Source organism: Oncorhynchus gorbuscha, linkage group LG18 (genome assembly GCF_021184085.1).
Source record: "Oncorhynchus gorbuscha isolate QuinsamMale2020 ecotype Even-year linkage group LG18, OgorEven_v1.0, whole genome shotgun sequence".
Classification (NCBI taxonomy): Eukaryota; Metazoa; Chordata; class Actinopteri; order Salmoniformes; family Salmonidae; genus Oncorhynchus; species Oncorhynchus gorbuscha.
Genome location: NC_060190.1, coordinates 64,647,724 through 64,660,369, shown reverse-complemented (window position 1 = coordinate 64,660,369; position 12,646 = coordinate 64,647,724). Strand labels below are relative to the sequence as shown.

The window sequence follows — 12,646 nt, the reverse complement described above, 5'->3', positions numbered from 1 at the left end:
CTTTAGCTTTAGTTTTATTTATAAAAACCTTTGGTATGACTTTAAATTATTCTGCTCTTTTTCAAAAAAGTCAGTCCTAGAGTACAGGGTTAAAATTGTGATGGGATTGGGGTAACCTAGACAGACACACAAACATTGGTGTTTGCTGAGTGCAGATGGACTCTTACCATGGCTGTGCTGCATTTTGCAGGACAGGCAGCCCTGTGCTACTTACTACTCAATAAGAGATTCCACGGCCATTACACATAAGCAAAGTATATTCCTAACTGTGTAAGTACACTAGCTGTGTTAGCTGCAGATTTTTGGTTACCAAAAAGTTCACAAAACACAATGGATATTTTGGAAAAGGTGTATTATCAATACAATAAGCATAAAAAAGTAATGTTTCAAACGACCAATTCAGGATCAGTGGCATTTCAAAATATATTTTTTCAGCAGGGCAAATAACATCAGTATAAAGACAGCAATATGTTTGTTAATAAATAAATACAAATTGATAAATAAAACCACACTACTTAAATTAATCATATTAAAGTCAGATAAAAAAAAATATTTAAAAAATAAACACTTTTGATAGTGGTTGAATATCTCCCAACTATGGTCTATGCCATAGGAAGCTCTCAGCTGATCACTAGCTACCTTCACTAAGGTAAAAAAAAAAAAAACTATCAGCCTCCAAACATAAAACACTCAAATGCTAGAGAAATGTCAAATAGAAACAGACAAGAGAAACAGAAAAAAATACAGCACACTACAAAACATTGCTTTTGTAAATAAAAGAAAACTATTGTAAACAAAAGGAAAATAAGTGGTTAAAGATATTTGGTCTGTATGATTTTGATCATAATTGGCTATTAATTTTGTATATCATATCACAAGATGCAATACACTTAGCCAGAGCTTAGAACATAACTTAAATAAATAATTGCTACAAAGACAGGAATCTTAATTGGTGACTGCCATCTCAGGTATTTGGTGTGTACGTCCATCTGTTATACTGTCAGTTATGACCACAAAACAAATACCTTTCAATTGGAGCTTCAACATATCCTTGTTAATACAGGCATAGCTTGTCTGTTTGAACTGGGAGGTATATTAAATGCTACTTTAAGATATGTCTATATACTCATTCATTGTGCTCTTTCAAGCACACAACAGTTCAGCGTTGAATCATACAGGGTTAGGATATCTGCTCGGAATATAAGGTACATTTTCTTTCACTGTTTTTGCTGCAATGTTTTTCCTATATCAACAATGTAAGAATGAGTGGACATTGACTTTCCTTTCCTGATCATGTATTTTCTTTCCAGCTCCTTTTGCCATGTGTGTAATTGGGCTTCCTCTATTTTCATTGAGTACCCTCTATCCCATCACTGAGGAGCCCTAGAACCAAACACGTACCTATACTTTATGTACTAGTACCATCTGTTGGTGACACTGGCCCTCTTCATGAAAGACCAAAGCAAGATAACTGGCAAATACTCAAGGTCAACAATGTCAGTTTCTAAAACCTAAACACAACATCATTGTAATCGATTGTTCAAGCACTAACAAAGGACTGAAGAAAACCTTAAATACAACGTACAAAGTTCAATCCAGCATCCAATAGCAATAGGCTACCCAAAGGGTATAAAACAGCCATGCGAAATGTTAAGACATCCATCCGCCAGGGAAACCGAAAGCTAATGAGTTTGTTTGAATGGGGATTCAGTGGTGAGTTTAAGAGAAGGCAGTTCCAACAGTCCAGTTCTACCATTGATTCCCCCCCACAGAGAGAGAGAGAGAGATTTTAGAATTGTATATTTTTTTAACCTTTATTTAACTAGGCAAGTCAGTTAAGAACAAATTCTTATTTTCAATGACGGCCTAGGAACAGAGGGTTAACTGCCTTGTTCAGGGGCAGAACGACAGATTTTTACCTTGTCAGCTTGAGGATTCGATCTTGCAACCTTTCGGTTACTTGTCCAACGTGTAACCGAAATGTGTGAATGCGTAGAATGCGTGAGGATTGTGTGCTTTTGGGAAGGGGGGGGGGTATGGTCACAGGGTAAGGCCTCTTCTGTTTCTCTTCCATCGGTCATCCATCTCTCTCTACCTGATGCACTCCTCCTCCGATGGGGTGTCTGATCCCTCGTTCTCGCTGTCCTCTAGCTCGGGAAGGTCTCCCCACAGCAATAGGTTCAAACCTGCAACAGAAGACGCAGCGTTTGTTTGTGCAGGGACAGTTTAAGGAACAGTCTTTCCTTGCCGACAAGCTAAGTCAATAACAGATTGGCTAAAGTAGAAACAGCCTGGCATTAAGGCTTTGCACGACCTCTCCAAATAATTCAACTTCTGCGTTTCTGAGTGCTAAGTCATGTGGTAGTGGAGATCAGAAGAGTCAACACATAATGCCAGACATGTTGCAATGTGTTGTGTCAGTCAGTCAGTCAGTCAGTGTTGCTTAGCCTTAGGGGGTATCGGTATCTTGTCACAAACTGTGCATTTAGGGTAATTCTTCTTTACAGGTATATTACTTTGACTAACTATGGTTTTAGGACAGTCTTCTCGGAATACAGTCTATTGTTCATCAATTGGTAAGAGGGGTAAATCCATTTGAATTCTGTCACTTTTTGACAGCATCCCTTTTGATATAAAAAAACAACAACTTTCCATATATGTTTGGCCATGGAAGAAGTGGTCATAAAGTGCCTTTTTGGACCTCAATAACAAAACCTTTCAGGACATAAAGACCCATTTTGCATACAACACCATACCATGAGACATCCATGTCTTCATGACTGACAAATATAAATGGCGGAGTTTGCTATCATTTAAAAGCTTACAGTGTTGTCAAACTATTATATTGTTTTTTGAAAAACAAAATTGTTATTATATATCTATTTTCTAAAGGTTTAACATCAATTATCTAAAAATACATTTGAATTTTTGCATATGTAGTAGCTTAGAGCCTATTTCACATAATCTTTGGCTTATGTGTTGTGCCTGCCATCGGATGAAACACAACATGCTCTATTTTCCAGAAATGATAAAAAAAATTGTTGGACAAACATGTTTGTCAGCTTTTAAATTATATCCATCTCAACTGTCTATCTTTTGGGTCAACTTTGAGCACCTTTATCTCTTGAATGTTTGGCGCTCAGGTCCAAAAAGTCACTTTATGAGCAATTCTACAATGGGCAACTATGTATGGAAGGTTTTGTTCAAATCAAAAGGGTGATCAAAAGGGTGTCAAAAAGTGATTACATTCAAATGGATTTACCCAGAGGTCTGTGAGCTTGGAGTTCTAACCTGTAGGATCCAATCTGTTAAGGGTGGACACAGCATCACTGTTAAACATCCAGAAATGGCCATTGTTACAGGACAGCAGGCAGGGCTTACATGGGGCTACCACGTGATACCCCACAAAATTACCACTGGAGAGGGGGATTGAGAGAAAAAGGGGAAGTAAAGAGCGAGAGGGAAATAGATAGAGAAAAGGGGAGAGGGTGAAAGAGAGATATGGAGGGAGGGAGAGATAAAAAATGTCAGTGTTTTATAGCGAGCACCTGTGAAAGTGCTAACTATCAGTAGGTGTCTGTTATCTGACCGATGTGTTTCTGTGTAGAACAACGAAGCCCTGGGGATACAAAAGGGTCCTGACAAAAGCCTCACTGTACCCGACAAACTGCTGGCTGAACAACTTTCCAACTGAAGCACAACACTAGATATGGACATTTGCAGACATTAACATTTGCATTTTCTAAGGTAAATATTAATAAAGCAGCCACAACAATTGTCTGTCTAGTAATGCTATTGTGTAACCACAAAGCACATATATAATGAATGCAAACGGGTTAGTGTAATGTGAGTGGCCAATCTGTGTTTGCAATAATGCTACATACATACCATTTCAGACAGGCGATGTCTCTCAGTTTGCATTTGCAGCTCTCTGTAGAGTAGCAGCTGGCCACAAAGTCAACACTTCTAGAAGAGGGGTTGGGGGGTGTTATGGGGATTGTTAAAGAACAAAGGGGCACCATCACATTCTAGCCATAGAGGGAGATAATGGGTTAGAACTTATCCATTATACTTCCTTTATCTCACAGTATCACAAACACTCAACATATGAAATTATGAGCCCCTCCAAAAAATAGACAGTGATGAGAGATCCTCATATAAACCATAACCGTCATTAGCTCATTTGTCACAACTCATTCAGTGATAATTTCATAACATAGTGGTTTTATTGCTTACCTGTTGGGCGGTATGTCAGTAGAGAACAGCTCAATTTCTGTGTCTGCGAGAAGTACTGCCTTCATTCCTCTTGTGCAGAGTAGACTCTCACAGTATATACAATTCACTTGAGTGACACATTTGTTTTTGAAGTTGGAGGTAGACATGCTCTTTAAATACTGTTCTTCTAGCTTTCGAACCCCAATGTCCAGAGGAAATGTGCGTCAGAACAGATCGATCAATGTAGCAATGGTAGCTGATCTGACGCTAACGTTATTTAAAACGCTATTTAGCTAACTAACCGTTCACTGTTATTGTTACTAAATAGCTAGCTAGTTCGTTGACTAGCTATCAACAGTTAGCTGGAAGTTAGCAGCAGGTGAATTATAAAAGAGAAGCCACAAATTCGACGTTTCCACGTCCAATGTTATATTGGAGGTTTAGCTAGTTATTGATCCTTGTTGATAGCGAGTAATGTGGTTGATTGCAATCTACAGTAGCTATCTACTTGTCAAAACAGAGCCACAAGCTAACATCACGAGAGTGACCATAATAACACAGCACCATCAGATGTTCAAATTAGCTCTTGCCATTTTCTATTTATCTTCAACCTGCTCTTCAACGACGAACGTTACTTCGTTGCGGTCACAGATTCAGTACAATGTAAAAGCCAGCTAGCTTCGTTGTTGTGTTTATTGTTTACAACTTCCTGGTAGCTACCGATACTTCCTGAAACATTTTTAAAAACAGTCCTATGTCGAATTTCGATTGGCTCTCGAGGACAAAAAATATATTCCATTGGGTAACATAATCGCACAACTACAAAGCTGATTGGGTACAAATATATCAAGACCGTCGCCTAAGTAATAATGAGGGGATTCAATTCATCTGGACCGTGTGTTGCACCGTGTGAAACTTTGCAATGGTTTCGGAAGCGGGCTACCTCCCGGGCGTGAGCCAGGTGCACGGTTCAAAGCCCACGGCGAAATCTTCCCAAAACAAAAGCGTCGTAATTAAGCACGTGGAGTAATTAGTAGGATTCTGTATTTTGCAAAAGTGATTGCTTTTGATAAAAAAAAAACGCTTTATCTGCCAATGAAAACGGAATATTCAAACATATAGTGTATGGAAAATGTCACGCTTTGCCCCAAACTCAGCATAATCGAATTCACAACTATCAGCTATTCAATGGCGAAGGGTTTGGCTTTGTCCCTTTACATTTGTATTTCTAATAAAATAAGAGAGTTGCAACCTAAATAATTTGCACAATATGTACCCCTCCAACACAATGGTCTCAAGGTTTACAGACATTGTGTACAGACACGTGTACGTTCTGCAATGATGGACCTGAAACGCGGACACATTTTTTTTTATAGTTGTTTGTACACTATTAGATTTTGGAGCGATGTGGAGGAGTACATACTGAGTAAAACTGGTCACTCTGTTGATATTAAATGTTATAACATTTTTAGACAGTACTCTGAACTCTTTGAAATGTGCAACTAATGTCATGATTTTGGTTGGTAAATTGTATATATCAACAAAACCAAATATTTTAAATTAAGTGTTTGTTTAAATACCCTTCATGTTGTTAATTGAGTCTCTGAAATGACTAAATAATAAGAAAAGCTTTTCTACAGTCCAATATTATAATGATTCTATTCTGAGTAAGTGTCATTGTCACATTCTCTTATGCTGTCATAACACATTTTTCTGTTTTTGTTTTGTTTGTCTTTCATGTTCTTGTCAATTCTTGATCTCAATGACGTCTGATTGTCTGTTTATTTTATTCCCCCCCAAAAAGGCTCAGCATAACTGACTCCGCTCCTTGATTTTATGCCAATCTTAATCAATTCAACCAATCGAAAGATGGAAAACTCTCCTCTTGTTCCATGAAAAGAGGCGGGGTTATTTTGGAGAATTTGTGAGAAAAACACCCCAAATCTCTTCATATGGGACGGAAATGAAATAGGAAAGTTCGTATTTGTCATCGAAATCGACACAAGAGGTCAAATGTGGTGCATGCTTTAAGCAACTCGCATTGTAAAACATGTGCAATGCTGTATGTTTATAGCACACACACAGAAAAGTGTAACATTTTGCAACTCATACGTTTGGACAAGAAATTCTAGTAGCTAACGTCAGTTAGCTAGCTAGGTAACGGTATCCCAAAGACTTGGCTAGCTCGTTAGCCTTACTCTAGTACCGAGATTTCCTATGGCTAAAAATGGCGAAATGCCGCATTATAGACTTGTGAAACCAGTCTGATCGCTAAATTCATCATTCTTTAAACTTCACTTATCTACAGGGTGTCTGTAAAAAAGACCAAGTTTTTATCCTACAATTCAATGTTGCAGCCCTCTAAAGGTGTTGTCTCTCATTTGTAAAGTTAGTTTAGTAAAACCGTTATAACTAATATGCCATTAAGCAGACGCTTTTATCCATAACTCATTGGTTGACATTGTAATATGCCTATGTTTTGCAAAGCGACGAAATGACTATCATTCAGTTTAAACCAATGAGATAGGCCTATTTTATAACAGTACTGGAGTTTATGTTAAACTAATGAACACTTAGTAACTGCTTTAGTCTGCTTATATACAAACCCTTAAAGAGATTCTCCCTTACTTTAAAAAATACTTTTTAGCCAGTAGTTCTGAAAATAGCACTCGAGACAAAAGTGGTCCCTGAAAATGGCATACTAAGTCACCTGTGTAGATATTTGCACCATGCCATTGGCCTCTCTCTTGGTCTGCTTGTGTGTGGATCTTACTAGCTGTCACTCAAATGGCTAGTGGCTGGAACTCGAATTGCTAGGGGGCTGACCAACGTGGGGGAAAGTGTAAGGAAAATTGCTCTGCATATATTCCAGAAAAGACACTTTTCAAATCTAACTAGTCGCTAATATGTACATTAGTAATTTAGCAGATGCTCTAATCCAGAGCAATTTACTGTAGTACTAATGAGTGCATACATTTGTTGTACCTTTTCATACTGGTCCCACATGGGAATCAAACCCACAACCCTGGCATTGTAAACACCATGGTCTACCAACTGAGCACACAGGACATGTGCTATCATCTGAGTTCCGGAGCATGTCTTTAATAAAAGTAGTCCAGAGTTATGATGTTTTCTGAGTGTTTGCTGTTCTCAAGGCACCGAAGTTGAAAACTGTGTTCTCAGGAAAATTATATTGTCAATGTCATGGACCACATTGGACTGACATATTTTTACCTTTATGTTCTCTGGGCTTTTTCCAATATTACTATTAATGGGCCCAGCATGAAACAATCTATTCCATTTCTATTAGGTAATTTGTCAGTAGCCATACAACAATTAAGTATAGTCAGATTACCCCTATTTGTTATTACAGTGTAGTATGTCGGCAATGGTCCACCAACAATTCACCAACTCTGAGCATCACTGTCTATTATGAGACCCACAATCGGATTTGATCTGACTGCCCTCCCAAAACCCAGTTTCTGACCCTATCACTGCAGTACCAATAAAGGTGTCTGTTAATGTAATTTGAATGATGTATTATGAGAACCACTGCACCCTCTACAACCACTGTGATTATTATTATTTGACCCTGCTGTTCATCTATGGACGTTTGAACATCTTGGCCATGTTCTATTATAATCTCCACCTGGCACAGCCAGAAGAGGACTGGCCACCCCTCAGAGCCTGGTTCCTCTCTAGGTTTCTTCCTAGGTTCCTGCCTTTCTAGGGAGTTTTTCCTATATGTAACAGTATAATTTCAAACCGTCCCCTCGCCCATACATCAACAACAGTCACCCACGAAGCATCGTTACCCATCGCTCCACAAAAGCCGCGGCCCTTGCAGAGCAAGGGGAACTACTACTTCAAGGTCTCAGAGCAAGTGACGTAACCGATTGAAACGCTATTTAGCGCACACCGCTAACTAAGCTAGCCGTTTCACATCCGTTACATATACACTGTGCTTCTACATCTGCATTGCTTGCTTTTTTTATTTTTTAGGCTGGGTGTCTGTATAACACTTTATGACATTGGCTGATGTAAAACTGGCTTTATAAATACATTTGATTGAATGTATAAAGGCCAGAGTATTTTATCCATACATAGGCCTACACAGTGTTACATGTAATAATGAATATGTATGGTCAAGCAATGCCATTTATGTATCAACCAAATGAATGTGGCACATGCACAGTGTATGTCTGTCTCCTTGCCTGCATATTGGCTTCCTAGCTCATCTATGTACCCCACTCTCACTCTAGGGGGAAGAGCATAGAGCCAAGGAGCCAGCCCAGCCTCTGACCGTCGTGGTGACAGCCACATACTGAAGGACTAAACTTTTTGGGAGTCTCCTCATCCGACCTTGCTGACTCGTTGGTTATTGTTGGTTTGGAGGGAATGCACATATTCTCCGTTTGCTCTGTAACTGGTTTTGAGGACACATTAAGGAAAGGATCCAAACGAATGGGAATGCGGCAGCGCCAAACTCTCACAATGCGGGCAGAGTGAAGGGGCAGAACACAATACCATTCCACGGGCTGTGGGGGTTACTCGCTACAATCTTTCAGTGGGGTATTCTTCCAGACGAAATATCATAGTTACTCTTTTTTTCCCTGATTACTTCTTTAACCCAGTATTGCGAAGTCTAGTGTTTTTGAGTAGAAGAACCAGCCATGACGTCTCCGGCCAAATTCCGAAAGGACAAGGAGATCGTAGCCGAATATGAAACTCAAGTTAAAGGTAATACTTTTATAACAAGTTTATATTGTTAAACATGCTGCTCCTTGCGCTCATGTATGCTTTCCTTTCCACAAAGGCTTGTCGCATTTATTTCCCTGTTCGTGGATACGTCAACGTGGATAGGATCATTTATCCTTGTTTAGCATACCCAAATATTCAAACTATAATAGCTTATTACTTTTACCAAAGGTTCAAAAAGTGTGGGTCCTTTGATGGGTTTAGTAGGGAGATTATTGTTGTTTAATTGTCACCATAGCCTACTGCGGTGTCAAATCAAAGCGTTCTATTGATAAGAACATCTCGATAGCAACATTTTATAGAGACTAGCCTACCAAACCGTCCGCAGATAATACAAACACATCTGAGAGCCTTATGTTTGAATTATGCGGTATTGGTGCGTTCATATACCGCATTAATACGACATTATGGGATTTTGCTCTCCGGGTTGAGTATTATGTGTGTAGCCTACTCGCAGGGTTTAGATTCGACATGCCTGTGGAACAACGCAGGGCGTTTTCTCTCCCTGCATGCTGGTGTGGTTCTGTTTTAGAGAAAATCATTTCCCGGTGTCTTCCGTGTTTCGTGTGCGAGAGACAGACATCGGGCATTCAGACCAACGTTAGGAATAGGACCAAATTGTGAATTAATGGCCTGTCGCCTCACGTGAGAGAGTCTGTCCGAGGTTCACGGATGTCGCCACGAACCGGTCGAAGGGAGCACCAGTGGTTTTGTCGAGTTTTCTTCACGGGGGAGTGGGGAGAGAGGTGGGCTGGGGTGGTGTTTAGCGGGTTAACTCTTCACTCGCTGATGGTTTATCGATGTTTGTTGTCAGGGTGATCATGGTATTGTCATGGTGAGGGAGTCAGTCATGTTATATTTACATCTGAGCTGGGGAAATGTAGCGGTAATATAGCTTGGAGAGGAAACTGTAGAGTGAGAACAGGAGAGAGAGGACAGGATATTACCCTCCTAATGAACAGCACCGCAGCCACCGAAGATGAAGTGATAAGATCGCTTTACCCTCATCTTCTCCCTCTCCTCTCTGTAATGGGTTTGGGAAGGATGGAGGAAAAGGGACAGACAACACTTCATCATAAACTAGTCAGGGTAGCTGCATCCCAACAGTCTGAAATAGCTGACTCTCCCCCCTCTTTACCTCATTTCCATGACAATCCCTGCTATAACTATGCCACCATCCATTCATATAGGAGACAGGACAGGTTTTAAACAGTGAACAGAACAGACAGGAAGAACAGGAGAGGAGGAGAGGAAACATTGTATTAACTTTATTCTGTGTGTTTGTGACATGACAAACCAGTAAGTACTGACCCCTGCATCACAGAAGGGAAGAGAGGGGTAGAAAGAGAGGCTGGTTGGTCCAATGAGGAGGAGACTGGGAAGTAGAACCCATGTCCTCTCTCTCTTCCTTTATTTTTTGTCTCTCTCCCCCCACACAGGGAATAGAACAGGGAAGCAGGGCAGATGTTTTCACAAATAGTATGGCTCTTTATTGCTAAGCAGCATCTTAATGAAGCCATGTAGGATCTGAGATGTTGACAATGACTTGTTCCTATGTGTTCTGACGGTGACAGTGACATGGGTTTCATGCCTGGCCAAGTGGCTTAGACTGCTGCACGGGGTCTGTGTTGAGTACGAATGAAAAAGGAAAGTGTTTTGAAGCAGAACATTTGTTCTTACTAAAATGTCATAAGTAAATCTACATAATCTATTTCTAAGTGTTTTCTGCCATTTCGTGTCATGCCCATTGGACATGACAGTGTTGCGCTTGTGGATGAGCTTGTGGACAGATTACCATCCTGGTGTCTGGTGTGGTAGGCTGTGGCTGGGAGGTTCTGAGGCTATAGCAGGCTGCCGTGTCCTCCTGTTCTCTGAGGACAGATTACCATCCTGGTGTCTGGTGTGGTAGGCTGTGGCTGGGAGGTTCTGAGGCTATAGCAGGCTGCCGTGTCCTCCTGTTCTCTGAGGACAGATTACCATCCTGGTGTCTGGTGTGGTAGGCTGTGGCTGGGAGGTTCTGAGGCTATAGCAGGCTGCTGTGTCCTCCTGTTCTCTGAGGACAGATTACCATCCTGGTGTCTGGTGTGGTAGGCTGTGGCTGGGAGATTCTGAGGCTATAGCAGGCTGCCGTGTCCTCCTGTTCTCTGAGGACAGATTACCATCCTGGTGTCTGGTGTGGTAGGCTGTGGCTGGGAGATTCTGAGGCTATAGCAGGCTGCCGTGTCCTCCTGTTCTCTGAGGACAGATTACCATCCTGGTGTCTGGTGTGGTAGGCTGTGGCTGGGAGATTCTGAGGCTATAGCAGGCTGCCGTGTCCTCCTGTTCTCTGAGGACAGATTACCATCCTGGTGTCTGGTGTGGTAGGCTCTGGCTGGGAGATTCTGAGGCTATAGCAGGCTGCCGTGTCCTCCTGTTCTCTGAGGACAGATTACCATCCTGGTGTCTGGTGTGGTAGGCTGTGGCTGGGAGGTTCTGAGGCTATCGCAGGCTGCTGTGTTCTCCTGTTCTCTGAGGACAGATTACCATCCTGGTGTCTGGTGTGGTAGGCTCTGGCTGGGAGATTCTGAGGCTATAGCAGGCTGCCGTGTCCTCCTGTTCTCTGAGGACAGATTACCATCCTGGTGTCTGGTGTGGTAGGCTGTGGCTGGGAGGTTCTGAGGCTATCGCAGGCTGCTGTGTTCTCCTGTTCTCTGAGGACAGGAGGACACATCACTGTCTACATACTCATCTCATATGTATATACTGTACTTGATACCATCTACTGTATGCTGCTCTGTACCATCACTCATTCATATATCCTTATGTACATATTATTTATCCCCTTACACTGTGTATAAGACAGTAGTTTTGGAATTGTTAGTTAGATTACTTGTTGGTTATCACTGCATTGTCGGAACTAGAAGCACAAGCATTTCTCTACACTCGCATTAACATCTGCTAACCATGTGTATGTGACAAATTTGATTTGATTTGATTTGATTTGCTTTGTCTTTAACAGCATGCAGAGTTACATGTCTGTTTACCAGTTTGTAAAGAGTGTCTATTGTGCTTACCAATGTAAAGGGTCTTGTGAGTTTGTGCTGCGGTTTTTAGCATTGTATAGAGTTTGTGTTTGTCCGATATTTTCCTTGCAAAAAAAAACAATACCGATGACCGATATTTTACATTTTAACGGCCTTTAAATCTTTCTAGTACAGTTAAATAGTTAACACACACACATGGACGCAGCGGTCTAAGGCACTGCATCTTAGTGCAAGAGGCGTCACTACAGTCCCTGGTGCGTCACTACAGTCCCTGAGTCCCATAGGTCTGCGCACAATTGGCCCAGTGTCGTCTGGGCGGTCATTGTAAATAAGAATTTGTTCTTAATTAACTGACTTGCCTAGTTAAATAAAGGTTACACACACACACACACACACACACACACACACACACACACACACACACACACACACACACACACACACACACACACACACACACACACACACACACACACACACACACACACACACACACACACACACACACACACACACACACACACACCAAAAAGTGATTTTGTTGTCATCGGGCACCTACAGTGCTAGTTATAAAAAAATCTAGCTAGCTCATGGATGCAAACCATGTTCTTCCCCCAAAACATAGCAAAACGACATAATCTGTTTCAGTA

The 12,646-nt window shown here is 41.1% G+C and overlaps 2 protein-coding genes across 5 annotated transcripts in view; one reads left to right on the top strand and one right to left on the bottom strand.

Annotated features, from left to right (window-relative positions):
- Window positions 1–409: 409 nt before the first annotated feature.
- LOC124003353 (protein FAM72A-like) lies at window positions 410–4,955 on the bottom strand. The gene is made up of 4 exons (XM_046311527.1): window positions 4,237–4,955; window positions 3,889–3,966; window positions 3,292–3,416; window positions 410–2,186 (listed from the first exon to the last, which is right to left on the bottom strand). Exons 1-4 carry the CDS (start codon window positions 4,380–4,382, stop codon window positions 2,092–2,094), a joined length of 444 nt encoding a protein of 147 aa, XP_046167483.1. The 5' UTR covers window positions 4,383–4,955; the 3' UTR covers window positions 410–2,091.
- A 3,528-nt stretch (window positions 4,956–8,483) lies between these two features.
- Window positions 8,484–12,646, top strand: part of LOC124003234 (SLIT-ROBO Rho GTPase-activating protein 2B-like) — a 219,020-nt gene continuing 214,857 nt past the window's right edge. For all 4 annotated transcript variants that reach the window (XM_046311323.1, XM_046311324.1, XM_046311322.1 and 1 more), the window contains exon 1: window positions 8,484–8,955. In XM_046311323.1, coding sequence (XP_046167279.1) covers window positions 8,889–8,955 — 67 coding nt within the window. In that variant the 5' untranslated portion in view covers window positions 8,484–8,888. The remainder of the gene's footprint in view (window positions 8,956–12,646) is intronic.

What these genes read in the sequence shown, in the direction of transcription:
- LOC124003353 (XM_046311527.1), bottom strand. Translation starts at nt 4,382, where the DNA reads ATGTCTACCTCCAACTTCAAAAACAAATGTGTCACTCAAGTGAATTGT. An exon ending in ACTGACATACCGCCCAACAG is followed by an intron (nt 3,967 to 4,236) that starts GTAAGCAATAAA and finishes CCCCTCTTCTAG; the next exon opens with AAGTGTTGACTTTGTGGCCA. An exon ending in TAACAGATTGGATCCTACAG is followed by an intron (nt 2,187 to 3,291) that starts GTTAGAACTCCA and finishes CTTCTGTTGCAG; the next exon opens with GTTTGAACCTATTGCTGTGG.